The sequence below is a fragment of the Brassica oleracea genome, chromosome C7 (genome assembly GCF_000695525.1).
Source record: "Brassica oleracea var. oleracea cultivar TO1000 chromosome C7, BOL, whole genome shotgun sequence".
In the NCBI taxonomy this organism is placed as follows: Eukaryota; Viridiplantae; Streptophyta; class Magnoliopsida; order Brassicales; family Brassicaceae; genus Brassica; species Brassica oleracea.
Window position 1 is genome coordinate 10,596,873 of NC_027754.1, and position 19,856 is coordinate 10,616,728.

Genomic DNA, 19,856 nt, shown 5'->3' on the forward strand with positions numbered 1-19,856 from the left:
ATTTGCTGCGCTCCTTTTTTTTTCTGCGAGTGACCTAGGGTTTTTCTACGTGTAACCTACGGTTTTTTTACGCAGTTTCTAGGAGAGCAAGTTTTATTTTTCCGAAAAGTTTTTGGAAAACATCTTTTGGTCAAACCCTCACACGTTGAGATTTCTCCGATTTGGTTACGGGATTTGATAGGTTTTATCGTTGCCCTTTTGTTTAGACGGAGAAATCGCGAGCTCGTTTCGTGCACTTTCCGTGGTGAAGAGTCTCGATTAGGTTTTCGATTTAGTTAAGTACTACAGCGTTTGCATGAGCGTTGGCTATAGGAGTTGTTTTACCAACGCTGCTGGAGTTGTTTTACCAACGTTTTTGCGAGCTGCGACTTTGTCTTTCATATCCAGACATCGTTTTGATCAAGTGTTTTGTGGCTATGAGTAAGAGTAATCCGACCCCCCCTCCTTCTAGCGCCAAACTGTGGGAACCAAAATTCACACTGTCTATTTCCGTAAAATAAGGAAATTTAGGAAAACCCTAATTTTCCAGAGGACCCGGATCTCTGCGAGAGCCAACGACAAGGAACCAAATAAATGCGGAAAATATGAGAAAACATGATAAAACGAATTTACAAAGAAAGTAGATCTTATTTCGAATTCGCGTAAGAGCGTTGCGATCATTACAAGAGAATATAAAGGCTTTGGCCGCAGGGGCCGTCAGCGAGTTACCTAGTTCTAGCAACATAAAACCCTAATCCTAGTTGAGTCGCAGCTCGATAACAAAAGACGAAAAAGATATCTAAAAGGCTTTGATTGATTTCGGACTGAACCTTATGAAAGGCTGCCTACATACCCCTTTCGAGGATCAACCCGAACGTAGTTCAATTGGTAGAGTTGGACAAGAGATCGAACTGCCTAGGCGAGTTCGTCTAGTGATTGAGTGCCAGTCATAGAAACCGAACTTGTCGAGAAATAAGCCAAAGTTTCTAAGTGCAGAGAGTTCTGAGTCTAAAAGAGTTCCCCTCCTCATGCTCCTCGCCTAGGACTTCTTATATACTAGCTCCAAGGTCGGTTTACACTTTTACTCTTCTGCCCTTAAGCCGTCATAGCATAAAATGGAGATATTCCATTTTTTCCGATCTTCACAATTATCTTCAAAACTTCCAATTTATCTGCGGAAACTTGACATTTATCCTTCCTTGTGGGCCAAGTGTAAACCATTCTGTGGTTTACGGGCTTTTGGTTAGGAAATTGTAGGATGGGCCTCGAGTCGTGTTTTAGGTACCTTTGGGCCGTTTTCCGACTCGACAGGTTTACTACGAATTTTCCGCGGTTTGTAATCCGTGAAGTTTGGTCGATGAGTTAGAATAGCGGAAAACATAGACTATCGATGTTTGCTACGGTCTTCGGGAGATAGCATTTGAAGGTTTGACGAGAATGCATGGATTGGTGTCGTATCGATGTTCGGAAGGGTTTAATCGCTACACAGCGACCGACCTTTGGCTCGAGCCTGATCGCTACGTAGCGACCGAGCATTGGCTCGAGCTCGGTCGCTACATAGCGACCGAACTTTGGGTCGAGCTCCGTCGCTACGTAGTGACCGAGCGGGACGTAGCGACCGAGCTTTGGCTCGAGCTTGGTCGCTACGTAGCGACCGAGTGGGTCGGACGTTTGGTCACTATGCAGCGGCCGATATCGGCCCGGACTTGGTTGCTACGTAGCGACCGGACGGCGTGTATGCACAGTAATTACGCAATGACCAAGCCTGGTTTGTTTGGTTTGAATCTTCAAGGATACTTCTTCGTAAAAACTTCGTATTGGTTATATTTTACGAAATTTGTATCCTTCTTTTTACTATCTCTTTCGGAAATACGATCTCCGAGGATTTTCGGATGGTAATTCTGTCGTAACCATTTTTGACCCTAACACCTGAGACCCACACATCACAAACACAACACATGATCAGATTAATACACAAGAATCTATCACACTGCATGGCTGGATCATATCAAAACATCAAATTACTGGCCAAAATATGACATATTTCAAAAGTGCTTCAAAAATTAATTAAAATTCATGAAAACTCATGATAAATCCCAATTAAGATATTCCCATGATCAGAATCCAATGAATTGACCCAGACCATATGGATCATGATCATGGTCAGTCCAACCAGTGACAAATTGACATCATCAAATCAATTCCTAAAAATTGATTAAAATTCATGTAAACTCATGATAAATCTCAACTAAGAAATTCACATAATCAGAATCCAATGAATCGACCCAGACCATATGGATCCTGATCATGGTCAGTCCGGCCAAAGCCATGAACTGTCATCAGTTCTTTGATCCGGCCAAGGCCTAGGATCAGTGACTCCATATCTGAAACATCAACATCCAATACCACAAAAAGAAATAGATGAAGAACAGAGTATAAGATCAGAGATGGGTGTAACCAAACGAACCAGACCGAACCATACGCACAGACAGTTCAGCCGCCGGCTATGTCCGGTGGTTCTCGGCCACACCTCTCACCTTAGGGTTACGATCTCCAGGGGCTGTCTCCTTCTCCATCTCAATATCCTTCTCCTTGTCTTTCTGCCTAGTATCCATCCTCTTGATCTCACAGACAAACTCCACCGGAAACAACCACGAACCACCACGGATCAGATCGCCTAACTGTCGGTTTGTCTCTCTTTTCTTTTTGGAAGTTTGTCTGTGTTTTCTGTCTTCTCTCCAATGATATTTTCGACAGAGACAAGGAAAAAATAAAGAAGAAATCGACCATAACCACCCCATAACTTCCTGGACGAGCAGTTACCAAAAAGATAACCAAAAGGGGCAGTTTTCCCCATAACCGTCACCCCGTAACTGCCCTTGGCGGTTTCTCCCTTTTATTCCTTTTCCCCAAATCGATTCATGAGGCCTTGCTCAACTCCTGGTCCGACCTATGATGCACTTGAAGTAACCGTCACACTCGGACCACCGGCTCGGTCCATAAACGCTCGGACCCGACCACACTGGTTCGGTCCGGAACACTCCTCCCAGCTGAGGTGAGCTCACCACCAACTGTTCCCAGCTGAGTGAGCTAGTCTTTGAGCTCCTATGAGCTGATTAAATCAAGGTGAACTGATTTCCAGCTGCACCTATCTGACTGAGCTTGATCCGGACCTCGTCCAGCTCCTTATTACTTGTTTCCCTCATGTTCTGGTTAAGTCTCAGCTTCCTGATGCCCTTAACCTTCCTTTTTGACCATGATACGCTTGTCTCAAGGTCCTACGATCTGACTGGTGTGTCTCCTCGCACCATGGTCCGTCTGGACGATCCTATCTAGGATCGGGGACATGACAGTCTCATCTGTTATTTTCTAAATAGAGGTTTTTTCTGCTGTAAGACGGAACACCGTAAATGTGATGAGGTTATAAAAGCAGTAGAGGTGTGTGGGAAATCACCAGGTCAATGTATTAACTTTGAGAAGTCGTCACATCTTTTTGGCAAAAGGGTTCTGGGAATATAAAGCAAGAAATCAAATCCAGTTTAGGTATTAACAATGAAGGTGGAATGAAAACTTATTTAGGGATTCCAGATGATATCAGTGAATCAAAGTGTTGGGGAAAAATATCCTGGTGTCCTTTCCTCCAGCCTCCAGGCAGGACCTAGACCCTCGGGTCCCCGACAAGGGAACGCTCCGGGTCCCCGCTAGAAGGAACCCCGAGTTTGGTCCCTGGAACCGAGCTCACTTCCAAGAAATGGAAAACTTCCGACAAGAAGAACCTTCCATATTTCCGAATATGGAAGAGTTTAACCTAATGAAACTGACTCCTAGACGACTATATAAGAGCTACTAAAACCCTGAATCAAGGGATCGACTTCTCCGAGGCTTAGAGACTAGGATTAGACAGCTAGAATTAAGGTTTATCCAAAGATTATTGTAACCTCTCTTGTTCTTGTTTGTCTGATCAATAATACGTCTCTTCAAGCCCATATTTTCATTATCCTCTCAAATCCTTGCGAAACACACACAAACACATACGGTTTACCAGCTTGTTCATCGTTTTGTAGTACTCACAAAGACACTACACAAAAATCCTCTAACAATTTGGCTCTAGAAGGAGGTGAGTAATCTAACTACGTGACGATGGCGGTGGATGAGCACGACGGCGAAATACCTGAAGCTACTCAAACAACAGTTGAGCTTCAAAAGCGAGTAGACAGCCTGCAAGGCCAAATCCCCGACATGCACCGAACTCAAGGAACAACTGGAGAAAATTCCAACCTCTCTTCAGAAGTCCAGAGCCTGAAGGAAAAACTTGACGAACACTCCAAACAGTTGGAGCTAAGCGCCAAGAAGCTCAGCCAGCTACAGTCGGAGAACTCTACCCTCCGAGATCAGAATCAAACCTCCAACGTGGCAGGTAACAAGAAGTGTCGCTTCAACACCCGGGTTCGACCTATGGGAAATCTGAACACACCCAGCACCGGAGAAGGTACCACCGACGCACCTCCTGCATCTGGGGCAGCTGGGGCAACACGGGAAGGGACCGAGAACCCTCAAATACATGATCTGGAAGAGAGTGATTCCGAGCCAGAACCCGAGAAGGCAGCAACCGAATCCTCCATAACCACCTACCTAGAGCAGATGTTCTCTAAGAGATTCGATGCCATGCAATCCATGGTAGAACGCCTACCAGGAGTAGCTCCCCCAATCCGAAGGAGCAACCCTGATTCCTACGCGGATACCCCTTTTGCGGAAGAGATCGCCTCGGTTGAGATGCCTAGAAAGTTCTCCTTCCCCAGCATCAGGATGTATGACGGTACCGGCGACCCCGACGATCACATCGTGCAGTACAAGCAAAGGATGTTGGCGGTTGCACTCCCTAAGGAGTCCCGCGAAGCCACGATGTGCAAAGGGTTTGGTTCCACTTTGATCGAACCTGCCTTGCAATGGTATATCAATCTCCCCACCTGGTCCATATCTTCCTTCGCAGGCCTGAGCGATAAATTCGTGGAGCAATTCACAAGCAGTAGAAGCCTGGAGAAGACTTCAGATGGTCTCTACGAGATCCTCCAGCATCGAGTGGAACCCCTGCGAGATTACATAACCCGCTTCAACTAGGAGAAAGTGGCGGTCCCCGAATGCAGCATCCTACCGCGGTCTCTGCCTTCAAGAGAGGACTACTTCCAGATGGAGGGCTATACAAAGAGCTGACCATGTATCTTTGCAACACCATGAAAGATGTGTTGTCCCGAGCCTGGGCGCAGGTGAAGTGGGAGGGAGATGTTGCTAGCCGTGCCAAGGCTCAGCCTAAGCAGGAGCAAAGGTCAGCCCGATCAGATCGAGGAGACCGAGATGAAAGATCCTCCCAAAGGGGCTCCAAGGACTTTGGTAGTAGAAACAGGGGCAGGTTCCAGTATCGGCCGCAAGAGAAGGAAGAAGGGATGTCGGTATCTACCTGACCCGATATCTTCCATCTCTCAATATCAACACCAGAGCTAGTCAACGCACTAAGACAGATGGGGCAACAGGTTAAGTGGCCTCCAAAGATGAAAGCACCTGACTCGTTCCGGAACCCGGAACTTTGGTGCGACTTCCACCGCGATCATGGCCACAAAACCGAAGACTGTATCGCCCTGAGGATCGAGGTCAACGAACTACTCCAAAAGGGGCATCTCCGAGAATTCCTCTCAGAGAAAGCCAAGGCCCATCTCAGCAAAGAGACAGCGGGGAAATCCAAAGGAGCCGCACCAGCCTCACCACCTCGCCAAGATCGGGTGATCCATGTCATATCCGGAGGCTCAGAAGTAAGCAGAGTGAGCCACGCAACCGCAAAGAAAAGCACCCGCAACGCTAAGCATGGACTGGAAACGACCCAACCGAAGCGCCTACTTCTAGGCACCGACGAGATAAGCTTTGCAGCTAAGGAGCAAGAGAAGATCCTAGCTCTCCACCATGATGCTCTAGTTATCTCTCTCACCGTAGCAAATTTCCTGGTGAAAAGAATACTAGTAGACAACGGCAGCTCCAGCAACATTATCTTCCAGACGGCGTACCAAGATCTCGGGTTGGAGGAGAGCACCCTGACGCGCAAGGTAATCCCACTCATTGGGTTCAGCGGCGAGGTCAAGCAAACCACCGGAGAAGTTATCCTCCCAGTATACGCTGAAGGGGCCAACATGTCTACCAAATTCCTGGTCGTAGATTGGCAATCGGCATACAACATGATCTTGGGACGACCCTGGATTCACAACATGGGAGCGGTCCCTTCAACCCTTCATCAGATGGTGAAGTTCCCTACACCCTGAGGCATCAGAATAATTAAGGGAGACCAGGAGAACTCTCGATCCTGCTACCAGACCACCTTAAAGGGGAAAACCAAGGTCTTATAGCAATTACAAAGAAGGCCTCGGACCCCGCGAACCCAGGGATCAGAGGTCAATGATACAGGTAATTGGGGGTCGCTCCGGAGAAGGCAGACCCTGAATCATTCCAAGAACCCAAGGGATCCCCAGAGAACCTATGTCGACCGCTACGCATGGTATCCCCCGAAGCCCTTCAAGGTTGCATCTGCTCGCAGGACCTGGTCCTCGCAGGACCCTCGTCCCCCGCCTCACATAGATAAGATCACCGAGAACTTTGTCAGATATCAGCCAATGGTCTAGCAAATAAGCAAATGGGGCACGAGTACTTCAAAGAGACCTCCTCAGAGGATACATCGGGCGGATCTGGAGCAAAGGGCGCCTCACAGACACAGGATGGAGACGCTTAGCCATGCAGAAAACCTCCGAACCTGGTCGCTACAATGGATAAATGTGACTACACGTCTCATGGAAGTGCTGAAAACCTTCATCAGCGTGAGACAGTGGTCCCCGAACAATAAGGGCTGGGGCATGAAACAAGTCAAACCCCGCGGATCACCTAGCAACAAGAGGTAAAACATGGCCTAACCACCGGGGTACCTCGCAAGCTGATATCTTGTACGGTCTCCGGACCATGATTTCTATTAATTATTTTATCTATTATTTAAGCATTATGTTTTTCTACTCCTATGTACGCTAAAACGTAACGTAGCCTATATAATAAAATAGTTTCGATTATAAAGAGAGTACGTATACCATAATACATAAAGGGGAAAACGGGCTGGATCAGGTCAAAGAGACCTCCGATCCTGGCCAACCCTCAATGATAAGTGGCCCGACCACACAAAAACAAAACGGGTATGAGACATAAGGTAGGAATGGGTCTGCGCAAGCCTGAGTATGCCGTCAATACTACCTAAAACCCCTGTATAGCCTCAGGCATATCGGGGTCCCAAACAAAAATACCAAAAATGTGAAAGTACCTGTATTAAAAACGCTACGTGCTAGAATAATACAGGGGACACAGGGTATAATTGCCCTTGAGCAAGTGCAAAAGTCCGGGAGCACCCTATAATATCCTGCTTCTCCAGACGTGGAAAGTAGCAAAGCCTGGCACTTGGGTTTTCACCCACACCAGCACCCTCTAAGACTGATAGTGGCTTTCTGCAGAAAGCAGCATGCAGCACGGGAACTCGATAGTGACCAGCTTCCGAGCGGTAGAATGCGATACCCCAACAGGTACCGAGAGTGGCCTCACCTAGGATGGCAGAATACGGTCCCTTTAAAACCTTAATTCCAGGTTCTGAGAAAGAACTTCGGGCTCAGACAGGCCTCAGGGCCAAGAACCTATTGGTTCCCTAAAAAGACTTCAGGGTCCAAAGACCATGTGTCCAACTCAAGACCTTAGTGTCCGGAACCCACGGGTTCCCTAAGAAATGACCTCCGGGTCCCAAGATTATCAAAATTCTCCAACCGACCCCAGGGTCCCTAGAGGAGATCCACTCATACGAGACCCACGAGGTCTGATCATCGCAAAGCACAAAGGTTCCAAGGAACCTTGACACCCGGGATCCACGAGTCCTTCAACGATTATCCATAGCCCAGACGGCCTAAGTCTTGTAAGAGACTACCAAGAAATCGACACCTACGATTCATGAGCCAAGTCTCAAGACCCCGAGGCCATCTTGCAACCTGCATTCTTTCGAAAGAAGAGACCACCGCAGAAGCAATACGAATATCATCTACGAGAGCTAAAAGAAGAAAAGATACAAAATCCAAAAGCATTTCGAAAAAGCCACAACAGGGCCATTGTTTAAACACAACAAAAATAGAAAGGCACAGAGGCCTGATCCAAAGTCTTAAACCCTCATCAAGGGCAGCTACAAAATAAAAAGAAACCCCTTAACGGGGTTGAAAGTACAAATAACGGAGATCGGGATCAGTCGACAGGAGGGTCATCAGCATCGGGCTCCGACGCCTTCTTCACTTCTTCGCCACCAGGGACCTGAGGTTCATACTCAAAGGAAGGAGGTGGGAGTCCCAAAAGCTCGGCTTCGGTGGTCTTCACCATCTTGTACTGCTCTAAGGTATTCACAGGATCCCAGCTGTCAGTCTGACCACTGAGCCACTCTCGCATCAGCTCCCACCGAGCCACAACCTTGGCACCGCTCAAAGCCATGACCTTCTCAGCATCGAAGGTCTCTGCGGCATCCTTCAGATCGTTCAGCTCCTCCTCCCTTTTCTTCAGCTGGCCCCTCAGAGAGACGTTCCCTTTGGCAGCCAACTCCCCTGCTTCCTCTTGGTTCCTCACCTTGAGCCTCAACTCCTTGATCTCCTTGTCCTTGGCTAGGGCAGCGTCCTTTTCCTGGCGTAGCTGGCAGGTCCAGTTATCCATCTCAACCTTCGTGGAAACCGCAGATTCCATCCTCTCCCCAAGATGGTGCAATTGAGATGCCACCTACAAACAAGATCTAATCAACAGCCAGAACCGAAAAGGTAAAAAAAAGAACTATATGAAGCATTACCGCAAGTAAGTCACCTGGAGCGATCGGATGGTTGCGGAAGAGTCCTCTTCTGACGCCAAAAGCACCGGAGTCGAAGGAAATACCTTCGTGTTGAGATTATTCAGCAAAGTGGCCTAATCATAAGGAGCCGAGGGAGAATCTTTAGGAGAAGAGTCTGGCGCTTTAGATCTCCACTTGGAAGAGGAAGGAGCCGCAGCAGCACCCGCATGACGTTTGCCGCTCCTAATGAACTGCACCTCGTCGTCTTCGGTGGAAGCAGCTCGCTTGGGGGCAGCTTTCCTTGCGGACATCACCTCAAAAGCCTTCTTATACTCTGCCAAAGCCTCGTCACCCTTGGATCCTGACATCTCACCTAGCACACGAAAGCAAATCAAATCAGCAGCTATGAGAAAAGGTATGGAAGAAAGTGAAAAGCTTACCCCAGATGCTACAACGCTTCAATGCTGCTTTGCTCACAAGAAAAGGAATCTGACGTTGCTCGAGAGGAAGCTTCAACACCTGCTCGATGGTATCCTTCTCCGAAGAGTAGTCAACACGAGGCAAATCTGCATCAAGAAGACAAAAGATCATTAGCATCCTAATATCTAGATAAACTTCTTGACTCCTACGACTAGCCTACCCTCCAATTGCCAGATAGACGAAAAGCCCGGGAGGTGCATAAAGGCGAACTTCTCCGTCCAGTTTCCCTCAAAGGCTGGAAGCCGTTTTCTCTCCTTCTTGGGGACTTCCCTAACTGGGGGCTCCTTGCCTCGAGGATGAAGGTAATACCTCCATTCTGCACCACTTAGAGGAGAAACAGAGTAAGAACACAGGACCTCAGCCACTCCGATCACAAGCCCGTAAAGATCACCCAAATTCTGCAGAGCTATTAATGTCCTCCAAGCCGGGGGGTTTAGCTGGCCTGGGGAAATCCCTAGGGTTTCGGATATCTTAGCTACCAGAGAAGGAATTTGATCCCTGAAGCCAGATGCGAAGTAACCCTCGTAGACAGGAACCTCATCCACACCGAAATCCGAAACCATGTCTTCTGGATCAGGTACTCAAACAACGTCATCAGGAAGCTCGTACTTCTTCCTCCAAATCGCGACCTCCTCAGCCCCTATCTCCAAAGGAGGGCCAATCGGAGGATATCGGTTTCCTCCTACCGGTGAAGTTCTCTTAGCAACGATAGCTTTGGGATTTTTTACTGTGGCAGTCAAATCCAGAGAAGAATCGGAAGAATCCATGGATTCCGTTGGAGCAACCCTCAATCTACTAGATCTAACTCTACTACCTATAGAAGAAGAATCTGGAGAGAGACCCGACTCAGTCCTCATCTCAGGAGCAGAAGGAAGAAAGGATCTAAAAGCAAGCGAAAAAGAAGGAGAAGTTACCTGCAAAACGAGGACCCAAGTCGAGATATGGAGATCGCGAGAAATCTTCGAGAGGGAGAGAAAAGGAAACTAAAGGAATCAGGTGGAGGAAACATAAAAGTAGAAATCAAAAACCTTCGAAACACTCTACACGCGTCGGGAAGACAGACCACGCGTGAATGCAAATATCGAGACAATCATCGATGAGCTCCCCCTTTTTCCCGCCAAAATTTTGGACCAAAATACGGGGACCGTAAGGATCCCCCTTACTAACCCCCCAGCTCAAGGAACCTCAGCCTTAAGAAGCCCCGGTCCTCTCCAATAGTAATTCTCTCATCCACAGAGTCGAAGCGTCAACTCCACAGCACTCCCGCCTCTCCTCAAAGCAAAGGATCCTAGCTTCAAGGATCCCTGTATCCTCCTAGCAAGAACTTTCTCCTGCCCGTGTATGGTTCAAATTTCAGAGCTCCGACCTCGTCATCTCCAGAAGATAAAGAAAACTACTACTAGCCTCTGGTAAAACACGAAGGAACCGATCCTCACCTGGGTTCAGAATGAGTTCCGGCTTGAGTGGAACCCAGGATAGTAAGACCAATGGAATGGGGTCCTGCCTAAGGGGAGCCTGCTGAGAATGAGCAACCCCGGTTGACTTTAGTGCACAGGTTATTCCCCGACTTCGATGACAAAATCGAAAAATAAGGGGAAAACTGTTGGGAAAAATATCTCAGTATCCTTTCCTCCAGCCTCCAGGCAGGACCTAGACCCTCGGGTCCCCGACTAGGGAACGCTCCGGGTCCCCGCTAGAAGGAACCCCGAGTTCGGTCCCTGGAACCGAGCTCGCTTCCAAGAAATGGAAAACTTCCGACAAGAAGAACCTTCCATATTTCCAAATACGGAAGAGTTTAACCTAATGAAACCGACTCCTAGACGACTATATAAGAGCTACTAAAACCCTAAAGCAAGGGATCGACTTCTCCACGGCTTAGAGACTAGGATTAGACAGCTAGAACTAGGGTTTATCCAAAGATCATTGTAACCTCTCTTGTTCTTGTTTGTCTGATCAATAATACGTCTCTTCAAGCCCATATTTTCATTATTCTCTAAAATCCTTACGAAACACACACAAACACATACGGTTTACCAGCTTGTCCATCGTTCCGTAGTACTCACAAAGACCCTACACAAAAATCCCCTAACACAAAGTGCAGATTATTTTCTTTCCTAAAGGACAGACTTGATCATAGAATGAATAGATGGTTAACAAAAGGTGGGAATGAGATCCTTATAAAGGCTATAGCTTTAACACTACAAACATATGTCATGTCTATCTTTCTACTCCCATTGGATATTTCTGAAAAAATAGCAAGTGACATTGCACATTTCTGGTGGAGCTCGAATCCGCCTAAACGAGGAATGCACTGGGCAAAATGGGAGAAACCTTGTTGTCCTAAAGAAGAAGGTGGTATCAGATTCAGATTAATTCATGAATTTGATCTGATTTTACTAGAAAAACAAATGTGGAGATTGATTCAGACTCACTTCTTACAAGAGTTATGCGCGAAAGGTATAATCAACTATGTTCGGATTAACATTCTAGTGGAAGGTTTTGTGACCAATGATGACTTTTACAAAGGAATCGTCTGTCAAACAAAATTCGGAAAGTTTCCGTGGAAAAACATCATAGTAGAATCTATGAGGTAATCTTTGGTAAAACAATTTTTGGAAAAACATATAACGGAAAAGCTCTCGTAAAACAAACAAAAGGGTTCCAAAAGTACACGAAGCAATAAACAACGGGAACGACGCCCACGCCTCGTCCCTCCCTGCCCTAGGACGGGCATACACCCTCGTCTCCTCTCCCCCCTGCCCTAGGGCGGGCACAAGCCCTCGTCTCCTCTCCTCCCCGCCCTAGGGCGGGCACGAGCCCTCGTCTCATATCCTCCCCCCCCCTAGGACTGGCACGAGCACTCGTCTCCTCATCCTCCCCGCCTCAGGGCGGCCACACCTCCACCTGATAGCCCTTAGATCTTCCATTTTATTCTCCTTCGGGTGTTGATCAAAATGTCTTTCGTTTTTTCCCAATCGGAGTTTCCGTTAAGATTTTACGAAGAAAACAAGCAACACATGTTTTCTCGTAAAAGTTCAAGTCAAATCATCAAGATGATATAGGTTAACTTAAACACCATCATATCCTCGACTTAATGAATTGATTTTGTTCAGTTCGTAAGACCAACAACATAGAAAATGGACATCGGACAAATCGACAATTTCTCCGAGAATAATCGTAAAACGCATAAGTACGTCATAGAATTGCCTGAAACAGCCTAAAACGTGACGAAACCCCACTTATGGTTCAAAAAAATATTTTGCCCGACGGCAGTGACGGTCTATTCAGTTTCAGAGAGAAATAAGAGGAAAAGAAGATAAATGTTGAATTTCCGAGGATAAACATGAAGATCAAGAAAATTAGGAAAACTTCCTCGAAGAGATAAATTCGAATCGAGGGCAGAAAGAAAAAAAATGCGCCGACCTTGGAGGCATATACAAGGAGAGCCAAGACAAGAAGCACAAGGACGATTCTTTAGACTTAGAAATTTTTGCACTTAGAAACCCTATGCCTTATTCTTGACATGCTTGGTTTCTATGACTGGCACTCGATTACTAGACGAACTCGTACTGGCAGTTCGATCTCTTGTTCCACTCTTTAACCGAACTACGTTTGGCTTGATCCTCGAAATGGGTACGTAGGCAGTCTTATAAGGTCCAGTCCAAAATCAACAAAACCTTTTTCATCCTTTTTGTCTTTTGTTATGGAGCTGCGACTTAAACTAGATTTAGGAGGATTGAACTAGAGAACTCACTGACATCTCTTGCGGCCGTAGCTCCTATAACCTGTTGTAGTCTCGCTACGCTCTTACATGGATTCGAAATAAAGATCTATCCTTTTACAAATTCGGTTTGTTATCTTTTCATATTTTCTGCGTTTATTTGATTACTTGTCGTTGGCTCTCGCAGAGAATCCGGACCTCAAGAAAAGTTTTTGATTGATTTAGAAATCCATATAGTATTTATAAATCCAAGTAAAATATGCAAATCCGGAGGTTTTCCCTCGGATTTGAGTCTTTGTATTTTTAACTAAAAAATCCAAACAAATCCATTATTAAATCAAATATATTAGTAAATCCGTTCGATTGAATAACAGTTGATTTGATATAGAATTTATGAATCATTAAACCAATAACACATGATTTTAATACAGATTTGAAAATCATAGAACCAATAACACTAGATTTAGTTCGGATTTTCAAATCCATTAAAATACAACAACCAATAACCCCTACTAAGTAATCTTGCATTTCCTCCATTAACGGAAATCGACAGTGCGAATTTAGGTTCCCACATACCGCTCTTTCAGAGTTTGGCAGTAAGTCAATCCAATAGAGATGATAAATATAGTGGGAGGTATACAAAAAGTGGGATGCATACAGTTATATCAGGTTATTGGGTTTCAAGGAATATTCTCAGTCATGAACTTGAAGTAATGGTATCAGAGTTCAGTCTCACCAAGCTTCAAGCCTTTGCTTGGAAAATGAATGCTCCACATAAACTGTGTCATCTAACATGGCATATGGTATCTGGATACTTAGTAGTCATAAGGAATTTTACATTTTATCGTATGCAATGTGATAATCATTTCCCAAGATGTGTAGAGCCTGACGAATCAGTTAACAATGCAATTTTTGAATATCCACTACAAATTTGGACTCTCACTTCGACACCATTGTGACCAAGTATTTTTTCCAATAACAAGTGTGTAGTCCAATTTGAAATAAAAGATCTGAAGCTAGATAGAGAGGATTATCTATGGATAATTTGGTACCTCTGGAAGACTCATAATGATAAATTGTTTATAGGAATCATATGAGATCCACTGGAGCTAGTAAAACATGTTTAAAGTGAATATCATGCATGAATATCATGCATGGTTAGATGCAGACTCAAAGATGTCAGAAGACTCTCACCCGCAATACCAGACACGGAATACACAAGCAGGATCGTGGACTGCAGATTCACATTATAGTGGATATGGTTGTTTATGACTGGATGAGTCTGAAGGTGAACAACTTCTAGGTTTGAGAAACAAATAGAAACGTATGTCACCTTTGCATTCAGAATTGGATGCACTTATTTCGTCTATGGAGAATATGCGTCAACACACGACATGTCAGCAATTTGGGACAGACTCAAAGATGTCATTTCAATGATTCAAATCTAACAACATGGCCAAGTTTTCAACAAAATTAGCGGGGATAGCATCTATATAAGGAAGATTTCAGGACTTCAAGATCATACCAAGGATGCAAAACCAGACAACGTACTCTTTAGTTAAGACTGCACGAAATTTTCATAAAACTTTAGTTTTTATTGGTTGTTCTATTTCAGTATGAATTTTTAGAATACATTTAGTTTGAGTAATAGAATAATTTTTGTTGTAAAAAAATTGGTAAAGAAAAGAGAGACAGTGGCATACTTAACAAGTGGCATACTTGGTTAAGTATGTAACATACAAAATAATCAATCAAAAGTTGTTTTCATTATCATAATTATTTTAAAAAATAGATGGTTACCATAATTGTTTATGTTGGCCAAATGTAAATATCAAAATCTCAAAAAGATAAATAAAAAACATATTATGAACCTATGAAATGGCAAATAAGTGTATAATGTCTTATATATGTTAACTATCTTATTTGTGCTCTCAAGGAATTTGCATCCGATTGAGGCAAAACAATTAGATATTTTCACAATAATATAATTATTCAACTAAGGGATTTGGCAGTCGATAACAATTACACATCAATAGGAAATTATTACTTGGTCCTAAACAGAGATTGTCTAGTAACACCACAATATACTCAACTTAGAACCATTCTTAAGCTCTTAGACCTCCCAACTTGCATCTTGTGAATATCAATTGTTGATAAGAAAAAAAAATGCTCTGTTGCTTTTCATATCAGAAACATTTCCTCAAAATTAAGGTAAAACATAATTGTAACGTCCACTCGCATACATGTGAATTTTCACACATTAACATATGTATCTTCTTTTAATGAACAGAAGCGTCAGGTGGGCCATGGTGTGTAGTCAATCCGCAGATACCAGACCATGTGGTACAAGCAGCCGTAGATTGGACTTGTCAACAGAACGTAGTACTGTAGCAAGATTCAGCCTGGCCAACCTTGCTTCTGACCCGCCCAACACTATCGATGACCATGCCTCTGTTGTTTTCAATACTTACTACCAGCATTATAAGCACAACGGCGGTTCTTGTTATTTCCATAGGGCTGCAGTGATCATCCACACCGACCCTAGTAAGAAACTTTATCAAAACCCTGTTATCTAACCTCTTCTAAAAATCTAGATCTTGAACAATCACCGTCTCATTGGCTCATTATTTGATGATAGGTCATGGTTCTTGCCACTTTAAGTATGCCCCAGATTCTAAGGAAAGAGCAAAGATGACATGAAACCACCTTCTGCAACTAATGAAACAACTAATGCACTAATTCTGAATATTGAATAAGATGCATTGCATTAAGATAACACTAATATGGCCATTTATATAAATAATCCTTTCAGCAACAAATTCAACAAGTAAAGCACGTAGCTAACATAATCTGGTCATTTAGATTTATTGAGCAATCTTTGAGGAGAAACATTGAGTTCATAAGTAGGATAAGGCTTCTTCATCAGTGGGATAAGGCACAAGAATGACCACAACTTGACAGTAAAGATAATTTGAAAATCATTAGAAAAGTAGAGTTGTCCATGCAGCAATGAAAGCAAAGCCTCCGAATGGTGCCAATGTAGAAAACTTCCTGTCCTCGCGCAATGCTACCATGTAACACCTACAACATTGACGAACACGAAGCTTTTCGCATATTCATACCTAGTAAAAGACCACCAACCCAAAAGTTTGAAACTGGAGTTACCTAGTAAGCAATCAAAAATATAAGTACTCACAATGAAAACAATATTTTTATTCTTTCAAATGAAAAAAAAATAAATCAAGAACACAGGGAGCAAACTATTTCATAAACATCGTGGATACTGCAAATATAATCATTAACTTAGATACAGAAGATACCTATGCTAATAAAAACTACTTGAGAGTTTTGGAAACATGTCAAAACCGATAAAATCTCCAAAATTTATTGCTCTAGCTAAGCTACAAAGTGTTGTGGCCAAACATTGATGGTGCCAGAGACTAGATTGTGTTCTGGAAACTCCAAATCACATTGAAGCGAAGTAACCTCAATAACAAGACATCTAACAAACATTCTAGCATAATATTTATACCAACAGATCCATTCAAGAGTGTTATAAATTGCAAAATTCAAGGAAAAATGCCACACAAACCGAGAAAGAAAACAACTTACGTGCCGGAAAAGGCCACAATCCCAGCAGTCAACAAGCCACCAAACTGTGGAAGAAAGAGATATTGTCAGGTACAAAGAGAGGAAAGAAGAGAAGGAAGAAGCTTACAATGTTGGGATATTTGGTACTAGGAGCAGAAACAAGAGCTGCAGTGTGAACCAAATGGTAAAGAGAAGCCGTTTGCCACACCTGAAAAGATCATAACTTCGTCTTAGACAAACCCAACACAAGAAGTGTAAAACCCAGATAGCTAAAATGTAAGAAAAGCAGCTGAATTTCGTAATATGAACCTGTTTGTAAGAAGGGTTTTCTGGCTTAAAGACATGAGCACCGTAAGTTCCTAAACCAAGAGCAGCCATGCCTACAGTAGACGACGAAGTCAGTACATTCGTTACAGCACCAAATCAGAGATCTTTCTCCTTACCAGAAACTGCGGCGACTTTGTGCCATATCCGAGGATCCATCGATCGTCTTCCTCCCAAATCTCTTAGGTTGCTTCTTACGCAATTTCCCATTTGTCAAGAGAGATGGGTCAACTCAAATTATAAAGTGGGTGGGTCGGGTCTTATTCGGTTTACGCTCCAAACGACGTCGTGTGAAGCGTGCTGTTTCTCTTTACAGCCCCTCACTAAAGATTCTTCCTATTGCTTCAACTAGCTGCGAGCTTTTGTGGATCTCTCTCTCTCTCTCTCTCTGCCTCTCGCAGAACAAAATCTGCTGTTGTTGAGTTCCGCCGAAACATCGCTTCTTTAACCGGCTAGAGGTTAGTTTTGTCATAAAAGAATTTGACCTCTTCTGGTTGATTTTGATGCTCTTCTAATTCTTTCTCCAGTAAAGTTTACCACAAACTCTGAAGAGCAATTGTATGATTGGAAAATAGAACTATAGTTTAAGATTGGAACTCATGTCTTGTTTATTGGAAATGTAGTTCATAGTTGAATTCGATTCATATGGCCTTGATGTAGAGATTCATTGATCCTTTGGTTTATTTCAATGATACCAGATTTCGTTGTAAGAATTTTTTTTGATGGAAAGTGTAAGAGACGTGAACAAAATCTGAGAGAAGTTGAAGCAATAATGTTGCAGCCATTGCCAGAGATAGCTGAGAGTATCAATGATTCTGTCTATTATGAACACTCCATTTGGCCTGGAGATACAGATGATTTGATGTTGATAGTGGATGCAATATCAAGGGGAGACTTGAAGTGGGTATTGGTTGCTTGTGCTAAAGCTATTTCTGAGAACAACCTTCTATTGGCACAGTGGTGTATCGGAGAGTTACGTGGCATGGTTTCAATATCTGGTGAGCCTATCCAGAGACTAGGAGCTTACATGTTAGAAGGGCTTGTGGTTAGGCTCGCTGCCACTGGTAGTTCCATATATAAATCGCTCCAATCCAGAGAACCAGAGAGTTATGATTTCTTATCTTATGTGTACCTTCTACATGAGGTTTGCCCTTATTTCAAGTTTGGCTACATGTCAGCGAATGGAGCCATCGCCGAAGCAATGAAAGATGAGGAGAGAATCCACATTATTGACTTCCAAATTGGAGAAGGGAGCCAGTGGGTTGCACTTATACAGGCTTTTGCAGCTAGGCCTGGTGGGGCTCCTAATATCCGAATTACCGGTATTGGTGATGGATCCAAGTTGGTTGCAGTCAGGAGAAGACTAGAGAAACTCGCAAAGAAGTTCGATGTACCATTCAAGTTTCATGCGGTTTCAGCGTCGAGTTATAAAGTGGAAGTGGAAAATCTTGATGTCCGAATAGGCGAAGCACTTGGGGTCAACTTTGCTTACATGCTGCACCATTTACCAGATGAGAGTGTAAGCACGGAAAATCACAGGGACCGGGTGCTGAGGATGGTCAAGAGTTTGTCACCTAAAGTCGTCACTCTCGTGGAACAAGAATGCAACACAAACACTTCTCCTTTCCTTCCTAGGTTCCTTGAGACATTAAGTTATTACACGGCAATGTTTGAATCCATCGACGTGATACTCCCAAGAAATCACAAAGAGAGGATCAACGTTGAGCAGCACTGCCTGGCGAGTGATGTTGTCAACATCATAGCTTGTGAAGGAGCTGAGAGAATCGTAAGGCATGAGCTTCTCGGGAAATGGAAGTCAAGGTTTTCCATGGCGGGTTTTGTGCCATACCCCTTGAGCTCAGTCGTTTCAGCCACCATTAGATCCCTCTTAAAAGATTACAACAACGGGTATGGGATTGAAGAAAGAGATGGTGCTCTGTGCCTAGGTTGGATGGACAGAATCTTGGTCTCATCTTGTGCATGGAAGTGAAAGAATAATCGTCTGTATTTCCAAATATGTGATGCAAAAGATAGTATTGGAAATAACAGATGGTTTTGTCTCAATATCATTACTAAAGGTTGGATCAAATCATATACATCACCAATCTACACACGCATGCTCCATCAACAAAGAAAGACTCTTGTTGTACTACCAATTCATATTTGAACCAAATCGAAATGCACAGGATATATAAAGATGGTAAGCATACTATTCCATTAAACACTACTCGGGTTCCGCCTGAACAACAAACTGTACATAGACTCTTGTTGTACTAATCTATGTTAAACAGCCGTACATAATATAACCAACAACACATGCCAAATGCCTTAGCTTTGACCATACTTTGCTTTAAGTTTCTGTACGTGACTCTCCAGAGTTCTTGATGTATTCTCCTGACAAACAGTGATTTTATAATATGACTATAAAACCGAGAATGAGTATGAGTAGTCACATGATGAGTGACATAACGAGAGATATCATGCGAATGAAGTCAGTAAACAAGTATTTCAAGATCCCAGAAAATTAACATACCAGCCGGAATTGGAACACATGCCAAGAAAACGGGCATGGAAAGTCCATTAGTAATGGCTTTGCTCCTGAATTGCCATATGGTTGGCTGCTTGATCTTTGATCTTTGGTTACATCTGATATGTCTTTTATTTGCTCATCAAACCGAGAGTGGACCTTGAACCAGGGCCGGCTGAAATAGCAGGGCGAGCAGTGCACCCGCCCCCGAGCCCACAAATTTTTGTTTTTCAATGTTAATCTAATATTTCTAAAGAAAGAGAATTTAGAAATATTGTTCAATAACAATCTGATTTTACGGAAACTAAATCTCATTATGCTAACTTGTAGTATAAATTTTCACCTAAATTAATAGTTTAGAAAAAAATATA

The 19,856-nt window shown here is 43.7% G+C and overlaps 5 protein-coding genes across 6 annotated transcripts; 4 read left to right on the plus strand and 1 right to left on the minus strand.

The window, feature by feature from the left end:
* Nucleotides 1-4,119: 4,119 nt before the first annotated feature.
* Nucleotides 4,120-5,097, plus strand: LOC106302554. The gene has a single exon (XM_013739040.1). The coding sequence runs from the start codon at nucleotides 4,120-4,122 to the stop codon at nucleotides 5,095-5,097; it is 978 nt and encodes a 325-aa protein (XP_013594494.1).
* Nucleotides 5,098-5,495: 398 nt separating this feature from the next.
* Nucleotides 5,496-6,284, plus strand: LOC106302555. The gene has a single exon (XM_013739041.1). It carries the CDS (start codon nucleotides 5,496-5,498, stop codon nucleotides 6,282-6,284), a length of 789 nt encoding a protein of 262 aa, XP_013594495.1.
* A 6,667-nt stretch (nucleotides 6,285-12,951) lies between these two features.
* On the plus strand, nucleotides 12,952-15,743 carry LOC106302556 (glucan endo-1,3-beta-glucosidase 12). The gene is given in 5 exon segments (XM_013739042.1): nucleotides 12,952-12,955; nucleotides 15,334-15,427; nucleotides 15,429-15,462; nucleotides 15,464-15,587; nucleotides 15,682-15,743. Coding segments are annotated over 5 exon segments (318 nt in total).
* A 67-nt stretch (nucleotides 15,744-15,810) lies between these two features.
* On the minus strand, nucleotides 15,811-17,199 carry LOC106307060 (transmembrane protein 256 homolog). 2 transcript variants are annotated; one of them, XM_013743908.1, is made up of 5 exons: nucleotides 17,078-17,199; nucleotides 16,944-17,014; nucleotides 16,762-16,842; nucleotides 16,656-16,699; nucleotides 15,811-16,165 (listed from the first exon to the last, which is right to left on the minus strand). In XM_013743908.1, exons 1-5 carry the CDS (start codon nucleotides 17,166-17,168, stop codon nucleotides 16,111-16,113), a joined length of 342 nt encoding a protein of 113 aa, XP_013599362.1. In that variant the 5' UTR covers nucleotides 17,169-17,199; the 3' UTR covers nucleotides 15,811-16,110. The 2 variants fall into 2 exon arrangements, with proteins under 2 accessions (XP_013599362.1, XP_013599361.1); XM_013743907.1 differs by having other exon boundaries at nucleotides 15,811-16,124; nucleotides 17,078-17,196.
* Nucleotides 17,200-17,284: 85 nt separating this feature from the next.
* LOC106307059 (scarecrow-like protein 21) lies at nucleotides 17,285-19,052 on the plus strand. The gene is made up of 2 exons (XM_013743906.1): nucleotides 17,285-17,416; nucleotides 17,657-19,052. Exon 2 carries the CDS (start codon nucleotides 17,731-17,733, stop codon nucleotides 18,946-18,948), a length of 1,218 nt encoding a protein of 405 aa, XP_013599360.1. The 5' UTR covers nucleotides 17,285-17,416; nucleotides 17,657-17,730; the 3' UTR covers nucleotides 18,949-19,052.
* The last annotated feature ends 804 nt before the right edge of the window (nucleotides 19,053-19,856 follow it).